The 24,512-nt window shown below is 41.2% G+C and overlaps 1 protein-coding gene across 1 annotated transcript in view; it reads right to left on the minus strand.

The window, feature by feature from the left end:
* Positions 1 to 13,915: 13,915 nt before the first annotated feature.
* The window catches only part of LOC124289036 (rabenosyn-5-like), a 33,539-nt gene continuing 22,942 nt past the window's right edge, over positions 13,916 to 24,512 (minus strand). Inside the window, exon 9 of the mRNA XM_046725631.1 lies at positions 13,916 to 17,456. Within this exon, the coding sequence (XP_046581587.1) occupies positions 16,931 to 17,456 (526 nt within the window). The 3' untranslated portion in view covers positions 13,916 to 16,930. The remainder of the gene's footprint in view (positions 17,457 to 24,512) is intronic.

The following is a 24,512-nucleotide window of genomic DNA, read 5'->3' on the forward strand; positions in this document are numbered from 1 at the left end:
ATATTATCGAAAACAATGATAGTGAATCATAAAACGTTTCCGACAAACGCGCACCTGGCCAATCAATATACATCATTGTTTTCTCTATAAAACGACACAAAAATGTGCAAAGAACAAGACAATTCCTTTAAATATGTGTGCATATAAATTTCATAACATACATAAATCAGTTTCATTAAATATTATCAGTTTTACTTATAAGGTTTAATCAAATCGCCGTTCATTAACCTGTTCATGTGAAACTGCAATATTAGTTCAAATGCATTGAATATTGTACATCATAGGAACTAAAGTAATTGCAGTTATGGCTACGTTTGATCTTCTAACACTTGTGTAAAGGTTTAGAATATGGTGTACTGCACTAAATGTGTCAATTTCTTATGTAAATATTATTCAAACAATCAAAAACTTTCAAAGAATCAAACACCGTAAACCCTATGTGCACGTATGATATGATATTGGACAAGGCTAAATGTAGATACTGAGGACAGTTTCATGAACTACACACAGAATATACATCATAATACTGACAGTGTAATCGGAAGGATTGGGTGATTGTGTTTACTCTTGTTCAACCGACCTTCACCTCAAAGAAATTGCCTAATATGTACAACAATATTGACGTATGACATCACTACCGATGACCTATTTCTTACAAAATGGCGGCTTTGCTGACAAGGATACGCAGGATTTTGCGAGGACCCTTCCATTGATTCAGTGATCGTTTGTACATAAATATGACATGTAAGTAATCAGAATGATTCTGACTATCTGTGTATTGTTATATGTTTTTATCGTTTTCACTGTAAGTAAGATAAGTGCAGATAATTACACTTGTCGTTCTGCGTGATTTTGCGTCAGTCATGGCGTCACGCTGCACGGAAACTTTGACAATTTCATATGAATTATCAAATCATTGCATTGTATCTATTTATATTTTCCTATTTCTTACTACGATACTCTTTCCATGCATATTCCATAGGTATTGAGCCATTGCAAGCAATGAATAGACGGATGAATGTTGGAAATTTTCAGAAAATGCTACGCAGTGTAAAATCGGAATTTGTCTTTGTTTACATTTCGAACCAGCGCAGTCTTTCACACAGCGTTCGTTTTCACACCCAATATGTTTCGTCTCATTTTATCTGGACAGTTGGTATTGGTGACAAAGACCAGTTGCAATTTGATTCTAAAATGTATGGGGAATTCAGTGATGCATTTTTCGAAGCTGAATATGAAATATACGTGATGTAATAGGCGTCTCAATACCGGCCTTCGCGAAACGTAATTTTGTAAACACTATCCAATATGGCGGAAAGCGCTCTACGGCGTTCGTGTAAGTGTCTTTTCGAAAACATCCCAACCGATTCTAGATTCATCGGCAACGTTTCAGAATTATCATTAGCGACGTCATGTAAAAGTGATATCAGTGTTCATTAATATGTTATTTTTAAAATTCAATACTCCCAGTAATTATCCGATTTTCACATTTCAAAACATACAGCAAATAACGCTGTGAATCGCGATTTCGTACTGTGTCAAAAAATGGCGACATTTTCGATGAAGCCTATTTTGAAAGGCCATTTTCAGCACTTGAGCTTTGTCTAAAATAATAGTGGATGGTATCAAGAAACAGGAAATTTCCCGCAGAATTCGAAACTGTGAAGCGTATTTGTGTGCGTGGGATATTTTGATTTTTTTATTGGACTTGAAATTGAGGATTGAAGGGGAAGGACATATATGTCCCTGTGGCATCCAGGGGGTTAGATGTAAGCAGATTTGCTTGGCCGACATTGGTATTGGGTGCAGCCAAAGAAACAAGGAGCGTCCAGACAATTCAAAACTGTGAAGTGTGTTTGTGTGCATGAAACATTTCGAATGTTATTCCACTTCAGACTACAGAGTAAGGGTTGAAGAGGAGAGACATTGGTATCCAAGCGGTAATGAAGAGCGCCAGGTAGACAAACAAACAAACACGAACACGTATGCCCACGTATGACGCGACGGGGACAGAACCACTCACCTACCGCTCTAGGCCCAGTGTGTTTTCAATGTATCCTCTAGTATGTTGTATCGATTATCACATCAAAACACAATGACGCTTCGGTCAAGTATACTGTCATGCAATGCATGTTGTTGAATGCGCGTTTACCCCATACATCGCTCACTATGTCATAAGTGAAGCTGTAATATGCTGTACATTAAGTTATCACAAGCAGGTTGTTCAATTTCATATTCCCGAACTTACCTTATTATTTTCAACTTGTCCTCAACCATTCTGCTGCACAGCAAGACATCACGGAGAACAGGTTCCATCTTAGAGATTCGTGATGCAAATCACGGCAAAATATTGCCAAAAGAGCGTTAAATGTACCATCTGAATGGTGTAACTCGTAACAATTCGTTTCTAAGCTCACGTTTGTATCGGTTTTGAAGAAATTCCTACCACTTTGTTGGAATAATTTAACATGTACAGGTGGAATTATATAGATAATTGTCTGCTGCTTCCAATATCGAGCTTTGAATTAACGCGCATGGAAAGATCGTGCAGCTGAAGTGGGCCACGATTGGTTGAATCCGTAACCATGACAGCGCGCGACAGTGCTCGCGAACAGCTGCGTGAAATGGACATCGATTCGAACTTTAGTTGACATTTGTGTATGTTCAAAATCAACGACTGACGACCAAACGTGGGCGGTTGGGTAACCTTGTGTTTGACGCGTTGGCTCTACACGACCATGGGTCCAGCTCGATTCTTCTCACTCAGTACAATGTGTTGGATCCATTCTTGGTGTCGTGAGCCGTGGTATTTATGAATAATGCCGAAAGCGGCAATAAATCCAATTCACTCAGTCCTTAAACGGAATTAATGTCCAACGTGTCGGTGGCAGTTTGGTCTGTTTCTTAGTTTAAGCCCAGAAGTACGTTTATAAACAAGTATTTGAATCTAGGATAACGTACTATATCTATTGTTAAGGTACATTGAAATGGCACAGGACCATGTAATTTTAGTTAACAGGGTATCTTTAGAATGATGTCAATATATATTCTTGAATCATTAAACTGACTGACTGAGTTTAGTTTTACGCCGCTTTTAGTAATATTCCAGCAATATCACGGCGAGGACACCAGAAATGGGCTTCCCACATTGTGCCCATGTGGGGAATCGAACCCGGGTCTTCGGCGTGACGAGCCAACGCTTTAACCACTAGGCTACCCCACCGCCCCTGAATCATTAAACAATGTGTTTTTTTTTAATACTTTATATAATAGTCTCTTTATTTAAAATCGACTTTAAATTCGTTTCCATATTTTCCAAAACATTCCGAAAAATTCTAGGGTTAACAGAATGATTATTGGTGATTTTATTAAAAACGGATACAAGTGATCACTAATATGTTGTTTTTTTAAATTCAATGCAGTGTGAATTAACACAGCTATAATTATTCACAGGTTTCTCTTTGACAAGTTGTTGTCTCTTCTAAGTTTCTAAACCTTTTTGGTGCATTAAACAAACTGGTTTGTGATGGCACTGTTATCTGCTGGACATACAGTCAATATCTACAGATTTGCATACAACCCATCCAGATCATATGTTGATCTCATGGTGGATGGCCATCCTCTTTGGGAGCATGATAGGACTTCAGGTGTAAATCAGGAACTTTTATTCCCTAAAAATGATGTGCCAAACCCTCTCAGAATTGGGAATACTGTAAATCAACCAGCAATTTTTTTAAAGTGGAATATTGTTTTTGGTTACAGCTTGGTGTTTAAGTATGCCCTAAAATATTAAATCTGTAAAGTTTCTTGTAGAATATACTTCGACTGTAAAGCATTAGTCACAGCTGTTTCACAGCAATCTGTAAATACGTGAATCTTGACCACACAGTCGAGTGAATGACATCATGAGCTTCTGATTCTGACTGACTGACTGACTGAGTGAGTTTGGTTTTACGCTGCTTTTAGCAATATTCCAGCAACATCACGGCGGGGGACACCAGAAATGGGCTTCACACATTGTACCCATGTGGAGATTCGAACCCGGGTCTTCGGTGTGACGAGCCAACACTTTAACCATTAGGCTACCCCACCGCCCCTTCCGATTCCGAACTCATCAATATTCCAGCTATATGACATCAATCTGTAAACAGGTGAGACAGTCCAATTTGGGATGAGTTTGTTTGTTTGTTGTTTAACTCCACACTCCGCAATATACAAGCTATATGACAGCAACCTATCTAAAGAAGTGAGTCTTGACCAGACTGTCCAGTGAATTAGATTCTGAGAACCAATTTGGGATGAGTTTGTTTGGTGCTTAACTCCACACTCAGCAATATTCCAGCTATTTGACAACAATCTGCAAACAAGTGAATGTGGACCAGACAGTCCAGTGATTGTCATAGTGAGCATCAAAGAACCCATTTGGGATTCGATGACCAGTGCCTCAACCAAGTCAGAAACTCTGATCACCCAATCCTGTGAGTGGTTTTTTAAGCCAAGTGTTGGCTTTGGCAGACAATTCAAACCCAGATCTTAACTAAGAATAACATATTTACAGACCCATCCAAATGGAATTAATCACAAAACCAGTCTCTCAAGTTCAAGCTTTTATTGCACATATAAAATATTTGAATAGCCATAACATCAGCAAGGCAAATAATTGAAAGATTGGGTGGTATACACAAACCTCTGAAGGAAGTCTGATTCACATCATATTTAGGGTCTGTTTCCAACATTCAGTACTCCAGACTGTTCACCTGGTGGGCTGTATAACATGGAACTAGGAAATGCACAGAATTACATTAAAAGCAGATATATTGAATCTGTAAAAGAGTGAGTGAGTTTAGTTTTACAGCGCTTTTAGCAATATTCCAGCAATATCGGCGAGGACACCAGAAATGGGCTTCCCACATTGTGCCCATGTAGGGAATCGAACCCGGGTCTTCGGCGTGACGAGCCAACGCTTTAACCACTAGGCTACCCCACCGCCCCTGAATCATTAAACAATGTGTTTTTTTTTAATACTTTATATAATAGTCTCTTTATTTAAAATCGACTTTAAATTCGTTTCCATATTTTCCAAAACATTCCGAAAAATTCTAGGGTTAACAGAATGATTATTGGTGATTTTATTAAAAACGGATACAAGTGATCACTAATATGTTGTTTTTTTAAATTCAATGCAGTGTGAATTAACACAGCTATAATTATTCACAGGTTTCTCTTTGACAAGTTGTTGTCTCTTCTAAGTTTCTAAACCTTTTTGGTGCATTAAACAAACTGGTTTGTGATGGCACTGTTATCTGCTGGACATACAGTCAATATCACAATGACTTCCTACAGATTTGCATACAACCCATCCAGATCATATGTTGATCTCATGGTGGATGGCCATCCTCTTTGGGAGCATGATAGGACTTCAGGTGTAAATCAGGAACTTTTATTCCCTAAAAATGATGTGCCAAACCCTCTCAGAATTGGGAATACTGTAAATCAACCAGCAATTTTTTTTTAAAGTGGAATATTGTTTTTGGTTACAGCTTGGTGTTTAAGTATGCCCTAAAATATTAAATCTGTAAAGTTTCATGTAGAATATACTTGGACTGTAAAGCATTAGTCACAGCTGTTTCACAGCAATCTGTAAATACGTGAATCTTGACCACACAGTCGAGTGAATGACATCATGAGCTTCTGATTCTGACTGACTGACTGACTGAGTGAGTTTGGTTTTACGCTGCTTTTAGCAATATTCCAGCAACATCACGGCGGGGGACACCAGAAATGGGCTTCACACATTGTACCCATGTGGAGATTCGAACCCGGGTCTTCGGTGTGACGAGCCAACACTTTAACCATTAGGCTACCCCACCGCCCCTTCCGATTCCGAACTCATCAATATTCCAGCTATATGACATCAATCTGTAAACAAGTGAGACAGTCCAATTTGGGATGAGTTTGTTTGTTTGTTGTTTAACTCCACACTCCGCAATATACAAGCTATATGACAGCAACCTATCTAAAGAAGTGAGTCTTGACCAGACTGTCCAGTGAATTAGATTCTGAGAACCAATTTGGGATGAGTTTGTTTGGTGCTTAACTCCACACTCAGCAATATTCCAGCTATTTGACAACAATCTGCAAACAAGTGAATGTGGACCAGACAGTCCAGTGATTGTCATAGTGAGCATCAAAGAACCCATTTGGGATTCGATGACCAGTGCCTCAACCAAGTCAGAAACTCTGATCACCCAATCCTGTGAGTGGCTTTTTAAGCCTAGCGTTGGCTTTGGCAGACAATTCAAACCCAGATCTTAACAAAGAATAACATATTTACAGACCCATCCAAATGGAATCAATCACAAAACCAGTCTCTCAAGTTCAAGCTTTTATTGCACATATAAAATATTTGAATAGCCATAACATCAGCAAGGCAAATAATTGAAAGATTGGGTGGTATACACAAACCTCTGAAGGAAGTCTGATTCACATCATATTTAGGGTCTGTTTCCAACATTCAGTACTCCAGACTGTTCACCTGGTGGGCTGTATAACATGGAACTAGGAAATGCACAGAATTACATTAAAAGCAGATATATTGAATCTGTAAAAGAGTGAGTGAGTTTAGTTTTACGCCGCTTTTAGCAATATTCCAGCAATATCACGGCGAGGACACCAGAAATGGGCTTCCCACATTGTGCCCATGTGGGGAATCGAACCCGGGTCTTCGGCATGACGAGCGAACGCTTTAACCACTAGGCTACCCCACTCCTGAATCATTAAACAATGTGTTTTTAATACTTTATATAATAGTCTCTTTATTTAAAATCGACTTTAAATTCGTTTCCATATTTTCCAAAACATTCCGAAAAATTCTAGGTTAACAGAATGATTATTGGTGATTTTATTAAAACGGATACAAGTGATCACTAATGTTGTTTTTTTAAATTCAATGCAGTGTGAATTAACACAGCTATAATTATTCACAGGTTTTCTCTTTGACAAGTTGTTGTCTCTTCTAAGTTTCTAAACCTTTTGGTGCATTAAACAAACTGGTTTGTGATGGCACTGTTATCTGCTGGACATACAGTCAATATCATCACAATGACTTCCTACAGATTTGCATACAACCCATCCAGATCATATGTTGATCTCATGGTGGATGGCCATCCTCTTTTGGGAGCATGATAGGACTTCAGGTGTAAATCAGAACTTTATTCCCTAAAAATGATGTGCCAAACCCTCTCAGAATTGGGAATACTGTAAATCAACCAGCAATTTTTTAAAGTGGAATATTGTTTTAGGCGGTTACAGCTTGGTGTTTAAGTATGCCCTAAAATATTAAAATCTGTAAAGTTTCTTGCAGAATATACTTGGACTGTAAAGCATTAGTCACAGCTGTTTCACAGCAATCTGTAAAACATTGAATCTTGACCACACAGTCCAGTGAATGACATCATGAGCTTCTGATTCTGACTGACTGACTGACTGGAGTGAGTTTGGTTTCACGCTGCTTTTAGCAATATTCCAGCAACATCACGTCGTGGGGACACCAGAAATGGGCTTCTACACATTGTACTCCATGTGGAGATTCGAACCTGGTCTTCGTGTGACGAGCCAACACTTTAACCATTAGGCTACTCCCCATCGCTCTTCCTTCCGATTCGAACTCATCAATATTCCAGCTTATATGACATCAATCTGTAAACAAGTGAGACAGTCCAATTTGGGATGAGTTTGTTTGTTTGTTGTTTAACTCCACACTCCGCAATATACAAGCCATATGACAGCAATCTATCTGAAAAAGAAGTGAGTCTTGACCAGACTGTCCAGTGAATTAGATTCTGAGAACCAATTTGGGATGAGTTTGTTTGGTGCTTAACTCCACACTCAGCAATATTCCAGCTATATGACAGCAATCTGCAAACAAGTGAACGTGGACCAGACAGTCCAGTGATTGTCATAGTGAGCATCAAAGAACCCATTTGGGATTCGATGACCAGTGCCTCAACCAAGTCAGAAACTCTCATCACCCAATCCTGTGAGTGGCTTTTAAGCCAAGCGTTGGTTTTGGCAGACAAATTCAAACCCAGATCTTAACTAAGAATAACATATTTACTGACCCATCCAAATGGAATTAATCACAAAACCAGTCTCTCAAGTTCAAGCTTTTTATTGCACATATAAAATATTTGAATAGCCATAACATCAGCAAGGCAAATAATTGAAAGATTGGGTGGTATACACAAACCTCTGAAGGAAGTCTGATTCACATCATATTTAGGGTCTGTTTCCAACATTCAGTACTCCAGACTGTTCACCTGGTGGGCTGTGTAACATGGAACTAGGAAATGCACAGAATTACATTAAAAGCAGATATATTGAATCTGTAAAGAGAGTGAGTGAGTTTAGTTTCTACGCTTTTAGCAATATTCCAGCAATATCACGGCGAGGAGGACACCAGAAATGGGTTTCACACATTGTACCCATGTGGGGAATCGAACCTCGGTCTTTTCGATTGTATTGTGGTGAGCGCTTTAACCACTAGGCTACCCTACCGCCCCGAATCTGTAAAAGAAATCGTATTCACATTTTGTGACATCATATAGACATGGGCATCGCTTCCTGTTTTGTCCTTAATGTTGTTGGTTTTTTTAACAGACTGTATGTTCGTTGAAGATGCACTCCTAGAGAAATATCACAATTGTTCCTGATTCTGAAGTTCTTCAAAGATATACCTGGCTTAGATATCAGCAGGCTGGCAAATGTTTAGTGGCATGATTTGAATTGGATTACAATGTTCACTGCTTAAAAAAATGAATAAAAATGTTAGGTAGCACCAGAATTCAACATCTGACCTATCTGAAACAAAATTTAAGATGACTGAAAATGCTGGTACAATGCACTATTTTTCAGTCTACTGACAATATGTTTCACTATCAGTATCTATAACTGACCAAAAACGTATACCATTTAACAGTGCAGTGATAGATATTACACATTCATAGATTGTTGAGAAGTGTTTTATATATCCTACAACTCACCACCATTTTTCACAGGTTTGAAGAATAAAAAAGATCCTTAATGCGATCAAATAAAAGGAGTGCATTACAAGTTTATAAATATGACTGACCCTGGAGATAATTGATCCGATCTGAGTTGATCTTGATTATCATACACACGCCCACCATTGAGTGAATGTAAATTAGATAAATTTAAATATAAGTGAAGAAAATTTTAACAGGTCAGAGGTTAAAAGTTGAAATATTACAATAGATTACCTGCAGGTGAAGAAACACAAATACAGTCTTAATGTGTAGGGAGTCATTGCAGTCTCTGGAAAATTTGCTATGCTCTTTTTTAGGCCAGACCAATTATATTTCTTGTTTTACGGATTTTTGTCCTGAGAAAACCTAAAGACAGGAGGGGAAAAAAATAAAAATAAAATCACCAGTCAAAGTTATATTCCTCTTAAATACTAAAAGTGTTTTACATTTGGCAATTTATGAAGTGTATATGGGGCAAAAAACAAACAAAGAGCATTTTCTGTAAGTTTACATTTTGGGCCAATAAAAACATTAGGATTTTATTTTTTGAGCGGAGAAAATTCTTTCTTTATTTTTTTCTTATTCTTGAAAAAATACGACCGGCAGATCCATAAAACAAGAAATAAAATTGGTCTGAGCTTATCAATGAACATCCCTCTGTGAAGCTGAGTGCAAACTCTATACACCCAAACTGATGTCACAATTAGAGTGAGTCAGTGAGTATGGTTTTACGCCGCTTTTAGCAATATTCCAGCAATATCACGGCAGAGGACACCAGAAATGGGCTTCACACTTTGTACCCATGTGGGGAATCGAACCTGGGTCTTCAGCGTGACAAACCAACGCTTTAACCACTATGCTACCCCACCACCTGTCACAGTTAGAAGCATGTTTAACTGTTTAAGACTGGGTCTGTTTCATATTTGCAGTCACAAATACATCATGAAACTATTTCCCATCGGTATATTCAAACAAAACATAAGATGTAGTTCATACAAACCTAAATGTTAACATTATATGGCACCTCAAAAAATACCATTTGGAAAATGTTCATCATCATGCTGCTTCTTTTTGCTACTGTCATGAGAGGAAGGGACATCTAGGAATTGTAAAACTGACTGTGATGTAGTTAAACTACCTTGGAACTAAACCTAAATAATGACAAAAACAAGCAATATTTTACGTAGCAGTACCTTCATTAGCAAATCATGTACTGTCACAACTCTCTATCAACCTTAAACATCACATTTTTAAGGAAAGACGTACACAGTCCTGTTAACAGTGTCAGCTTTACCAGTGTATGAAATAAGGCCCTTCTGAGCGCCCGAGATGGGCTATATTTCTGATGGATGGTCTAAATATACAGTTAGCCAGCCCTATGGTCTGGTAAAATTTTTAGATTCACCATTTCTTAAAATCTATTTTTAAACAGAGCGTCACATTTACACTTGACAATTTCTGTTTGAACATTGAACTATCGTATCGCAAGCTCAAAGCACTGAGTTGACATACGCAAACAGAGACACCTATCGATGCTCTTAGAGAGTAAATACATGTCTTAGGTTCATTAAATTATTCATTGTAACTAAAACTTATCACTTTCTGGGTATTGTTTGGTCTGGTTAAATCCATTTTTGGCTGGTAACATTTGAAGTTACCAGCCCTGATGTCTGTGTTTTTGGCTTATTTCATACACTGGCATTAAATTGATTGGGATACATGGAACATGAATCAAAGGCGGTCTCTCATTGGACAAGAGCCTCTAGATGCCTTATATACACATTCTGCAGTCAATAGACACTAAATACTTCTGTTTATCATCAAAACTATGTGTTCCACAGGATATATCATCCTTGTGTGAGATCAAATCAAAGCGATATCTCCTAGGAGATATCGTTTTGACAGTAGATTTTGTACAATGCCCTGACAATGCTATGACGTCATGTGCATGATGACGTCACAATGCTATGCTATGACATCGCTGCACTGCAAGTGTAATGGCAGTACCATGTTGAGAGATGTACATTATTTCATTGAAAATTAATGAAAGTGATTTTTGGATGATAAATAGAATCTCACCCTCGTGTCTTCTGATATCAAAATATATCAACACTCGTTGATAAAAGTTAAAATATCCTCGGCAAGCCTCGGATATTTGTAACTTTATCAACTCGTGTTGATATAATTGATATGAAGAACACTTGAGTAATTCTCTATATGGCAACCCATGCATAAAACAGCTCCTGTATAAGTTTCAGGATGAATGCTTCATGACAGAAGAAAGATATCACTTGAAATAAACCCTGTTAAATCCTGCACACATAAAATGGTTTGGCTGGGTGCTGTGGCACAAAACAACGTGAACTCTATGACTGTCCTAAGTCATGTTAAGATATGGGAATTACAATCATCTTAGCACTAAGTGGCTTCGTACAACAGCAGCCAGAACCCCACATCCACGTTGACCATTAATGCTCCCCAACAAGCACTGAATCAAACTACAAATATATCTGACTAGTGTAAACATATATTGAAACAATAATTTATCAGATGAAGTGAGCTAGTGAATGTTATTGAAATCAGAAATCAGCAATATTCCAGCCAAGCATGGTAAATCATCAAGTCTGGACCAGACAAGCCAGTGACTGTTTACATGAGTAGTGAGTGAGTGAGTTTAGCTTTAGTTTAGCACTCAGCAATATTCCAGCTATATGGCGGCGGTCTGTAAATAATTGAGTCTGGACCAGACAATCCAGTGATCAACAGCATGAGCATCGATCTGCGCAATTGGGAACAGATTGGAAACCAAGCCAGCGAGCCTGACCACCCGATCCCGTTAGTCGCCTCTTACGACAAGCATGGGTTACTGAAGGTTCATTCTAACCCAGATCTTCACGGGTGTTTACATGAGTAATGATCAGCATCATCAGCCAAGTCACGGAGCCTGACACACTGATCCCCTTAGTTGATCTTCTCATAACCACACTGGCCAAGGAGCGGGTCTTCCACAATACAATCTTAGGGCTTAAACAATTGTCCAGTTTAACATTTACTTCTGAGTGTTACAGGTACCACTCAAAACCCTGAACTCCTATTGCAGTGATGAATCCTCATGTGGCAACTGGATGGAACACATCTATTCAAATGATATCTCAACAGGAAAAGCTTGAAAGTGCTGAAGCAGCATAAATTATTTACTGGCCATTGTAAAAAGCTGTGAGCTGTAAACACATAAATATTAATGTGATAAAAAATACAACACAGTGATTGGTGTAGCTGAAAAGATGAAGTATTATAAGGGCACTTTTTGACCCACAGGAATCGAAAACTGCAGTTCCAGACAATATCAATATAATGGCAAAAAAATGATCAGACATGATCATATGGCTGGAAGCCAGTCTTCTTGTCTTCTAAAACTTGCAATTGTTTTACTTGTGCTGTGACCAAGTACATAGTGGTTCATATGCCTGCCTGAGTTTGGTTTTACACCGCTTTTAGCAATATTTCAGCAACATCACGGCGGGGAACACCAGAAATGTGCTTGACACATTGTACCAATGTGGGGATTCGAACCCGGGTCTTCGGCGTGACAAGCCAACGCTTTAACCACTAGGCTACACCACCGCCCCAGTGGTTAATATGAGTGAATAAGAGAAGATATAACTCAATCTAGCCCTTGTCCCAAGATGAATTTAGAAAATTTTGTGCTGTGATTATCTAAATCTGATAGATTGGGTCTAGGATTGCTCATGTTCAAATATTGGCCAAATGTTTACAGAAATCCCGAGCCTCACATATGCATTTAGTGTTAAATCCAAAACATACAAGTACCGTATTGAAACGAATGGTATGAACATGTCAGATAATGCCCCAAACAATTCCTGTAAGGCTTAGTCACATATAAACTATAGCACAGGGCCAAAATGAGCCATTAACATACCTATTCCCAAACCAGCTTAGTAGATACATCCTCTGTGAAAATAGTAGTTTACCATTATAAGCTTTGACATCAAATAGTTGAGTACATGACACCTCATTAACTTATTCGTGGTTGTTTAACACAGGATGTCAGCTGTATGACGACTGCCTAAATCAGTCTGAACCAAACAATCAGGTGATCCATGTTATTACCAACAATCTATGCTGTTTGGTATGCAATCAAGCCTAATCATGCGATCAGTTATGTGACAGGTCTGACAAGCATAGGTAGGTCACAAGTTGAAAACAACAGTGTAGAGACTCGGCATATTCAGACCTTTCACATTGGGCCAAAATAAAGAAATGTTATAATCATCGATGGTCCTGTGCGTCGGTCATTTTTATTGCATTACTAAGATTATTGTTCACATGTCCTGCATCACATGAACAAGATAACATGTGCATGTTTGACAACTGACATTGTATGGATAAGCCACCAAGTTCAATGTGTCCCCAGTTGTGTTTGTTGGATCCCTGCTTGAGGAAATAATTAAAAGAGTTCCTCTCTCATAACTTCTGTTTTCAGTAAAAAAAATAAGTCTCTCCATTCTTTGGAGACAAATGTAAAACAATGTTTTATGCTACCTAGTCTCAAGTGCTATAATTATTCAAGGGAGTGTGGGTGAAGCAGGTTTTCGCTTAAAGAGGGCCCAATTCCACAAAGCGATCTAAGAGCTAGGTGATTGCAGTGAGTGAATGAGTTTAGTTTTACGCTGCTTTTAGCAGTTTTCCAGCAATATCACGGTGAGGGACACCAGAAATGGGCTTCACACATTGTACCAATGTGGGCAATCGAACCCAGGTCTTCAGCGTGACGAGCAAACACTTTAACCACTAGGCTATAGTCGTGTAGGACAGCGACATCTGGTTCAACAAACAAGGCAACACAAATAGCCATTTTAATTTTCTGTGGAATTTTTATTATTTTTAGATTGTACTGTATTTGTCTGAAATAACAAAAGAGACAATAACAAAAGAGATATTGGTAATGGTACTCCTTAAATAACTCTTCACACGTGAATCAGAATCAGTCTACACAGAAATAATAAAAAACCCTGAAGAAATACTGTTCCTGTGTGTGTGTTTGATTCTATCAATGAAATGAAATCAGACCCTGTATATCCCCACTCTTCTGTCACTGCTGCCTTTCATCCTGTCAAGGTAACCATGGCTACAAGAGTCAATGGCATCAACAGTGTACTACAGGAGACATGTTGATGAGCTCCCAATTACCATTCAGATCTATTACTGATTAAGACCATAGTTAAATCCTTACTGAGTCAACTCTGAAGAGACACAGTTAATTACCCAGGTAGATTTGCTTATATTATTGCACCTGACGAAATTGACTGATACATCTAAGATGATCTGATTCATATCAAACGGTAAACGTGGTAGTCCACAAGGAAACTCACTTGTCCCTATTGAATTTACTTGTCTTGGCTAGGCCTAGCAGAGTTGTGAATAATGACACAAGTAGCTACCTTGGTTCAAACTATTGTAGGAGCGGTGGCATAACCAAGTGGTTAAAGCTTTCTCATCATGCTGAAGACCCGGGTTTGATTCCCCACATGGGTACAATGTGTGAAGCCCATTTCTGGTGTGCCCCCGCCGTGATATTGCAAGAATATTGCTAAAGCGGTGTAAAACCAAACTCACTCACTCAAACAATTGCACAGTGACAAGTTTAAAGACAATAGTTTAGCCTACTCCCTGTGCTATTTATCCATACTTTTTACATCATTTGGTATTACACACCAGAATACTTTTAAGAATCATGATCATAGTTATAGATAACCCTTTGATTGGACAAACTGATGACATTAGCATGCTTATAAGGTTGTAGAAAATACATCACATTTATACCAGTACACAAAAGCTTCACGTAATATGCCAGCTATTATAGTTCATTGCCTTGAATATCCATCAATAAATTAGTACAAAGTGTGCCTCTATGTACACCAGGTTATATAAAGGGCTGGGGCCCAAACCGATCGTGAGCACTTCGACTGTCGTAAGTCTTTGGGAGTTTACGATCGCCTTAACTATGATCGCTTTGTGAAACAAGGGCCCTGATGTGGGCTTATTTTTTACATCAACATCAACTTCAATGACATAGAAGCGTCACGTCACCATATGTATCACTATATGTGTACCATGATACAGTGGTACAAACTCGGCTCAGAGCCAATCTGTAACCCAGCATTACAAGGTCAGTCTTGTCACCATGTGCATAGATAAAATGCATCACGATTCTTAGCTCACTTAACAGTGGCTGCAAAACAGAAATGCTCAATAAAAAATGGCCAATTCCTTTTGCTGTTTTACAGACAAGTAAATTATGATCAGTTTGACAAAAAACATAAATAAAATATGTGACTGAGGCACATGCTGTATGGTGTGTCCCGTTAACATTGCCTAGGGCATGGGACTTTGTTGGCATGGGACTTTGTTCGAAATTTGCCTCTGTTCACCTAGCAGTGAATGGGTACCCGGTAGGACATGAAAGTAATGCGACTGTTAACCTTCCATCGGATTACTGGCAGCTTGGGTTGTTTACTCAGAGATGCCAACCCTGAATCTATATATGATATGAAAGCGAAGTCATGCTGAGCACCATGGTCCCAGTTGGGGGTGGCGTGAGGGGCTCGGCCCCTCTCTACGGTGGGGTCTGGGAAAATGTCTTGATTTAGCATGGAAATATGCCATTTTCTGCATTTCTAGGCATACTTAAGCCGATAAGACATAACTCAAATTAACATATTTAAACGGAAATTTATTAAAATTATTTCACAGAGTTTTAAAAGACAAATCTGAGAGAGGATTCTGAATTTGAAAACAGAAGTAACTCTGTCAAAATTGGAGTGGTTGGCATCTCCATACTCCTTAGGGAGGTGACAATGACTTTGAGAGCACGCTTATCCAAAGACAGAGGAATTAATGTAGCTCTATACGCAATCACTTGGTGAATGGAATCTATAAATGGACTTTTAATCATTTTTAACTATTATGAGCAGTAAATTATGTTAAATTTTACACAAGAAATACAATGAAAGCTGCCGTGAATAACACGAATCTTCTATTCTCTTCTAGCTTAACTGCTAAACTAGCTTTCGGTAACTGAAATTAACCTCAAATCAACTATGATATTTTCTATTTCTATTCTGTCACCAGAAAGGTATAAAACAAAGAAATGACATTGGCCTGTCTATTAGGTAATATTGTAAAATATAACAAGGTCCAAAATTATGGATCATCACAAGTTCATCATAACAATGCCTCAGGGAATCTTTCAAAAGCCAGACACAGTATAATACTGCCAATTATGGAAATAATGCAGAACCAAATCCTTGTGAGTGTCAGCCCCTGGCCTAAAATGCATCTTGAAATTAATGCCTGTAGCCCTGCTTCATTTGAAAGAGGTTGGTCACCAATGATTGTATGAGCTCAAAGATTTGTTACAATGCAAATCAAGGTTAATGGGCAGTATTACGGTTTCACCTTGACTGCTGTACTGTCCAATTTCACCACATGGGTGAGTTTTGCCTATTATTATTATGAGATTATTACAAGCTTACCAAAAACAAAACAGTTGGCTACTATCAGAACAATTTCATCAACTTGCGTAAACTTATCAGGCAGAATTATCTAAATTTAGCACTCAATTATATTTTATTGTGAGCATACATTTTTGTATGTACATCACTGTTTAAGCACATGCAGTGCTTGTAGCAGTAGCAGGACTACTTGAGATAGAAAATGTGTCACATTATTAATGCAAAGCAAGGGACACTCACATAAAAAAATTATGATTGCATTTATTTCATACTTGACAGTATTTAACCATACATTACAAGTTAACACAACCAAATCATGCTTGATTATACTGCAACACCCAGTATAGGACACTAGGACATAAACCCCTCTCCTTGTTCACGCAGATAAGCAGCTTTTAAGTCTTTCAAATTCTGTTTCAACATGGCGACTTCATCCCACCTCTGAGCTTTTGTTGCCTGCTGAATATATCCATGAATAATCTTAATTTGTGTCACCATGGGATCGTCATCATTGTCAACATTGGGCACAACTTCCGTCGGCTTCCAGCCTCTCCCAACACTATCCTGTGAATCTGAACGTTTATGTCCGAGCTGTTTCACACTCTCTGTCGGTGACTTCACCCCCGGCTCGTCTTGACGTTTCTCCTTCTCTTGAGCCTCCATGGCTGCTTGTCGCTCAGCTGCAATTTTGCGCTGAATTTCCTCTTTCCTTTTTCCTTGCAATCTTTTATATTCTTCCTCTGTCGGGAGGGCCTGTAGACCCAGCAGGTTGTCCTGCATGAAGTTACTGGCATAGACTCGTATTGCTTTTTGAAGATAAAGTTGTTTTGGGTTGGGCTGGGGGTCATCGTTCAGGTTCAGAACTAGAATCTTCTTGCTGAAGAAGATATGACAAAAAAAACAATAATTGATGACACAAATATATGAGAAAATTGCATGAACCACTTATGCAACCCATAGCCTCATCAGTACCCACTGTTAGCTGGTTATATTTTGATAATATGAGGAGAGATGTGCTGTTCTTCATAATTTCTTGAAGGCTTTCTGATGGAAATTCAAACTAGTTCAAGTCTTTACCTCAATCAACATTCCATTTCAAGCTAAACAAAAGAAGTCATAAAACTGGTAGGAAAATAGAAGTTAATGGATGTATACACGATAACAAACCTTAGGTCAGAGGCAATGTCAGTTTGTCAATGTGTGCAGATGAAGCGATGCCACTTTTAATATCTGATTGTGTATAAGGTAACATCACTTTGTGTATGTGTGTAGACAGTTATTCCCATTTTAACAGATTCTGATTTCAGACTAACAGATAAAATTAATAGACTGCAAAGCAGTGTATGAAATAAGCCAAAAATCCAGCCAGACATCAGGGCTGGTAACTTCAAAATGTTACCAGCCCAAAATGGTTTAACCAGACCAAAGATGGTGAATTTACTCAGATGTATGGAACATCTAGTATTTTTACCAGACCATCAGGCTGGCTAGCTGTAAATTTAGGCTGTCCGTCAGAAATCTAGACTGTTTCGGGCGGTCGGACAGGCCTTATTTCATACACTGCTACAAACTCAAATTGGGGTTACTGATTTTATTAATATTTACATAATATTCTTGACAAAGACGATTGTCATGATTAACTACAGTTAAAAATGTAATTTTCTGAATAAAATTGATATTTTATACTTATCCTGACTCATGCTTAATTGCTTGTCTTCTTCTTCTTGCGAACATAGTGGAACACTTGTATCTCCTTATTGAAGCTCCCTTCAATAAAGTGTACGTAAAATCACTAATCACCAAGAGTTGTCCCTCCTTCAGTTTTGGCGGGAACTGGCGCCACTGTTCCCCCACATGCTTCACTCTCTCCTGAATATGAGCCCGACACTTGAATTTGCAGGGAAATCCAAAGTGTCTTGTGGGGAGGTTGGGAGGGCTTACCTCATGAGTCAGGATAAGTATAAAATATCAATTTTATTCAGAAAATTACATATTTTTCCTTATCCTGACTCATGCTTAATTGCTTGTAGAATCCGGACGGAAAGGTGGTGGGAAAAAGCACTTTAGGATTTAATTAGTGAATTTTCGTCAAAATAAACCCCCCCACAGGGAACTTCATAATGGCACTGTAATTATGCTAAATTCTGCTGCTGTAAGCAAATGTGTTCTTTCAGCTGCCTTTTGATGGGGGACCACAATAGTTAACTTTGGTCCTACTTCTGTTAACATTTCAATGTGGATTTAGCGACTCCAAAGTGGAGAAGCGACCCAATTGTACTGAGAGTAAGCTTACAAGTACTGGGTTTATCACTTATGCTAGTCTTGAGGCGTGCATAGATACTGAAGCAAAACTCTGCTGAGTGTAGGCTTGATAAGTCATGTGATAACACAGCGAGACTACGTCTCATCTTCTGTGGGGAACTGTCAACTGCTGTGCGACAACCAGAGGGGCGAAATGGTGAATGCCTGAGGCGTCCTCGGTGGCGATATCTCTCAAGTAGTGGTTTGCAAACACCATGTCCGATTTCCAGAAACAGCCCTCCATGATCGTGTTAAGCAGAGCAATTCCCATGTAGAGCGAGTGTTGATGCCAGTGCTCTAATTTCGTGAGGGTTAGAGGCTCTTGGAGGATCGAGTCCTGCAGCCTTGTAGGCTCTTCGTAGTATGACAGTTCTTATCAGATTGATATCGTAGTGCGGGGAGACTTCCGTCTGTGTAAGCTGTTGATATCGGGACCGAAAAGTCGTTTAAACTTGCGTCTCCTCATTCTGGATCGATGTAGATAAACTTTCAATGCTCTCACTGGGCACAAGGATAAGTCAAGCGTATCATGTGGTCCGAGTATGGAGGATAGTGCTGGGAGGTGGAATTGTCTGTCCGGTTGACCTGGCAGTTGATTCTTAGCGATAAAATCCAATCGCAGTCCCATGTGCACTGTGTTTTGATTTTCATCAAATCTCGTTCTCTCGTAATCTAGAGCATGAATTTCCGACATCCTGGCTGCTGTTGCTAGGGCTAGCAGGAACAGCGTTTTCTGTGTCAAGAATTCAAAGGATGTCGTCTCCAGTGGTTAAGTAAGCGTCACTTGTGAGATGTTTGAGAACAATATTGAGTCCCATGCGGGCGTGAAATCTCTGTTTTGGTCCTCCAATTTATAAGAAGCGTAACAAGGCCAGTAACTCTGGTACTTTGGTTAGCTTTGCACCCGTCCTCATAGTTATCACTGAACTCAATGCCGCTAGGTATGTTGAGAGTGTAGAACCTTTCAGACGTTTGGTTTGTCGTAGGTGACAAAGATAGTCTGCCACTTGGGGATGTGTTGCATTTCTAGCTGTAAATCCCTTTTTAGCAGCGTAGGTCTCAAAATTGCGCCACTTGTCGTCATACCGTACAGGAAGCGTGTAGAATGCGATAAAGCAAAGCGTGACTGCTTTCGCCGCTCTGGCTGAGTAACCTCTCTTGTTTAAACATGCCTTAATACAGTCCACACGTGTAGTTGGAATGCTCCTGGGTTGCCGTGCGCTTGTTTTGTGTGAGGATGTACTAGTAGATTCGACCGCTCTGGTAGTTGCAGTATTGGTGGTCGAGTTCTTGTATGAGAATGGGAACCACATTCTAAGCTGGCCAGTAGAGCGACCAAAATCAGTTGGAGGTTCCTTGTCTGGCTGATTTTCTGTAACACCCTCGGTAGTAAGCTGGCGGAGGAAAGCAGCGTCGCGTTGAGGCCTTCCCAGGATATGCTGAGAGCGTCCGTTGCCTTGCGCTCGTGGATCTGGGACTGGAGAGGCGAATGTTGTTAGCTGATTGTTGAAGCGTGTGGCGAATAGGTCTATTAACAGAGCTCCTATTTCCTTGATGATCTGTGTGAAGATCTCTGGATGGAGCATCCATTCTGTCGGCGATGGTTGAGTTGGACGGGATAGTGCGTCTGCTAGGACATTCTTGGCTCCTGGAATGTGACATGCTCTTACGTGGATGTTCAGATCGTCGATTAGGTCGAACAGTTGAAAGCAGAGATCTAGTAGGTTCAATGATCTTGTTGAGCCTTGCTTGTTTATGTAAAAGCGCCACTGTCGAGTTGTCTGTGTGTACCATGAGATGCGCATTCTGTAGAATGGTGCTCCAATGGAGTATGGCGTTGATGGCTGCTTTCATCTCCAGCATGTTGATGTGCAGACGTTTCTCTTCCTTGTTCCATATCCCGGCTGCCACATGGTTGTCGAGATGTGCTCCCCAACCTTGGAGTGACGCGTCTACGTATAGATGGGTCTTGAACTCGGCTCTGCTAAATAGATGCCTTCGCAAACATTTGACCTCGGGTCCACCATAGTAGATGAGGTCTGAGGTAATTCGGTAGACCCGAAGGGTTGTAGGTCGTCGAGATGGCGTTGATGAGGACCTGTAGGCGTAGCTGTAGTCTGCCTCTGGCTGTCATGTCTCCAGCGGACGTGAGGAGACCCAACAGACTCTGCCACTGTCGTAGTGGCCCGCGAGAGAAGTAAGGCTTGAGGGATGGTCTGTTGAATCTTGAGCCATCGGTCCTATGGCACGACGATACGATTCTGCGTCGTGAGAAATCTGATGCCTAGAAACTGTAGGTCCTGCGTAGGTTCTAGGTCCGACTTGGGTAGATTCACTAACCATCCTAGCTGAGTGAGTAGATTGATGGTGAAATTCAATTGTAGTTTGAGACGGACTGGATCTTGATCTACTTGAATCCCGTCGTCGAGGTAGAATGCACTGCGTAGCCCTCGATGATGTAGATATGTGACTAAGGGTTTCGTTACTCTTGTAAACAACCAGGGGGCCGATGATATTCCAAATGGCAGGACCTTCCATTGGTAATGTAGCCCGTCCAGTGTAAATCTGAGGTATTTTCTCGAGTCGGGATGTATCGGGATATGCAGGTAGGCATCCTGTAGATCTATGCTGGCCATGTAGTCCATCGGACGGACGAGGTGGATTAGTTGAGATAGATGTATCATGCGGAACCTGGGAGGTCTGCGTAGATAATCCCTGTTGAACGTGCTCATATTGTAGATGAGTCGGAACTTTTCTTTGGAATTTTTCTTTGGAACCAGGAAAACTGGGGAGTAGAAACCTGGTTCGATGTTGACTTGATCCACGATTTCTATGGCCTGCTTGGTTAGAAGAGATGAGACAGCCTCTCGTAACTTCTCTATCTGATGTGTCTTGAAGTCGAACTTGTGAGGGTTGACTGTAAGCGGTGGCGTGGCCTGTAGTTGGATGCGATATCCGTGTCTTAGGATGTTGGATACATATGGATCTTGTAGTATTCCCCAGTTTTCCCAGTGGAGTTGTAGACGTCCACCCACTTGGGAAGGTTGTACAGGAACGGCTGGGGGTGGAAGACTCCAGTTGTTTCGAACCCGTCTTTCATCGTCGATAATTCCGGGAGCCTCTGGGTGCCCTGCCTCGTCGGATCCTCCTGTAGTTGCGGATGGGCGTGAAAGAGTCCTTCCGCCTCTGGAGCTAGCCACTTTCCTGTCAGCGTGCCCTCTGTATTCCAGGAAACTTGGATCTTCCTGAGTAGCACTGGGTTGTCTGCCTGATGGCGCTGGCCAGAGTGTCTATGGACTTGATCATTAGGACTTCTCTTGAATCTTTAGTGACTTCCTTAGCAACCCTGTCGATTTCTCCAGCGAAGATGGAAGGAGTTGACCACGGGGCTGTGTAAAGTGGCGCTGTAAACTTTCCTCCAACTGCAGGAGGCGAGGAGACCTTGACGACGAGCCAGAGTTAAATGCTGAGGAGATGGGCCGAAAGGTGGTCTGTCATGAACTGTTGGTCCTTCTTCTGCATAAGGAGGGCGAATAGATCATTCTATCTTCTTCCGCAGTGGAATCTCGAAACTTGGCGATGGCGTTTAGTTGACTGTCGCGAGATCTGTTGAGGCCGAAGAACATTCTTCTGGTCATAGTTTCTACTTGAGCCAGCTTGCGGTCCTCAATCTTGTAAGACTTGGCCTTGGCATCGCTGATTACTTTAAAGTTCTCGTCTATTTCCTGAGCTTTAAGGAAAGGATCCATGTTATGGGAGGAGAACTTCCTGGCGTTGAACTGTGGTAAGTGTGAAGCCTGGGTTTTAGTGGCTGTCTTGAAAGCTGCGTCCAGGTTCTGTGGAACCGCTGCGATGGGATCGTCGGGGGCAGAGTGGCGTGGCGTCGACATCATCATCTGTCATAAGATAGGTGTGAGCGGATTATCGTCTTTAGATGGTGAAGCCAAGTCCAATCCATTAGCCATCCAGTACCCGTATTTCAGAGTCGAGAATATGATGCGCCATCATCTCAGTAACAGGAGTGCTGAAAGGGGCGTTGATACTCCTCCAGCGGTGAGCGAGGTGGAGTCCTGCGTGACTGTGGTAATCTGGGTGGCGATCTCGTGGAGACCTCTGTGGCGGAGACTTGTTGGGGCGTCGTGGTGACCTGCGTGACCTGCGGAGACCTGCGCGAGGAGACCTGCGTGGGGGCGTGGAGGTGAGGAGATCGGCGTGGTGAATGGCCCCTGAACTGAGCCTGTGCCTGCGTGGGGACCTGCTTGGAGATGGCGACTGTGGGTTCGCGAAGGTCCTGGTGAATCCCTCGATGATCTATGGGGCGAAGATGTCTTGGATACTGTAGCTGGCGTCCTTCTCAGCGAAGGTTCATCTGAGTCCGCACTTAGGGGTGGCGACTGGTCCGCCAGCGAAGGCTGGTTGTCGAGCCAGAGTCAGGGATGGCGATTCCTCCTTAGCGAGCAGCTTCCATAAGCGGCGTTGATCATCGAGTCGAAGCAGGTGAAGATCGTGTAGCCCTTAGCGAACGCCCAGCTGGCAGCTGGTCGTCCGAGTCCTCCGCAGGGGCTGGCTGTGTCGACCTTGGCGCGCAGGCTGGTCGGTAGTGTAGTTCTGCTGGCAGAAGTCACGTTGATGGCAGGCCCCTCAGAGATGATGTCTGCGTTGGAGCCTTCCAGCGAAGGCTCAGGCCCTGGGCTGGCTGTTTCTTTTTCAGGCGTAGCGGCTCTTCCATTATCTCCATGATCTGCTGGGAGAACTGCTGCATAAAGTAAGCCGGGGAAGGTCTGCGGTGGTACCAGCGCTGCCCTTTCTGCGTTGATGGTGAGGGGGCCCACGGGACGATCATCTGTTGTCAGCGTTGATACATCGGGTTGAGATTGGATCTGCGCTGATGTCACCGTAGCTGAGACCGGTCGTTTCTTGTGATGCACCTCTGGGATGATGATCGGGCCCTGTTCTGCGATTGGAACAATCTCGGCCGAGAAAGTTCTAGTAGTCTGCGCTGACTTCCCCTTGGTGGTGGACGCTGCCCTGGGGGTGCGAAGTCTGCGCTGGGTGGTTGAGCGACCTCGAGTCTTGGACTGCGGCGGCGGGATGTCTGGAGATGCAGGTCTCTTCTTGGAGGTGGCGGACTTCGTCCCCGCCTCTCCTCCGAGGGAAACTCCAGCGGAACACCAGGCGGTAGGGGTCGTCCGACAGCAGTTGACTGGTGAGGGACTCAGCTGTATTATCCATGACTGGATCAATCCTCGCGCGACCTATCTGCGGCACATCTCAGGGCCATAAAGTAAATATTTATTAAATTCACAAGTTGATAAATGCTTGCAATAATTGCAGCGTGAGCTGAAAGAACATGGTACTGTGCAACTAGGGCATATTAGGTGCGGGTCAGCAGCAGAAGCGTAACTTACATACGGAACAGATTTTCATGAGCGTAAACTACTGAACAAACCACGGAATACACGTGAATAAACAGTGGTAAATACGAATAAATATCAAAACATATTGATGAAGGATACTAGCTAAACCTCTATAAAGAACTTATAGAGGGTAACTAACTAAATAATCAAAAGGATATAGTGCGTGGGAGACACAGAAGCTCTCACAACCTGCTCACTGGAAGAAGAAGGAGAGA

This window comes from Haliotis rubra, unplaced genomic scaffold (assembly GCF_003918875.1).
Source record: "Haliotis rubra isolate DU_JTF1 unplaced genomic scaffold, ASM391887v1 Scf430, whole genome shotgun sequence".
NCBI classification, from domain to species: Eukaryota; Metazoa; Mollusca; class Gastropoda; order Lepetellida; family Haliotidae; genus Haliotis; species Haliotis rubra.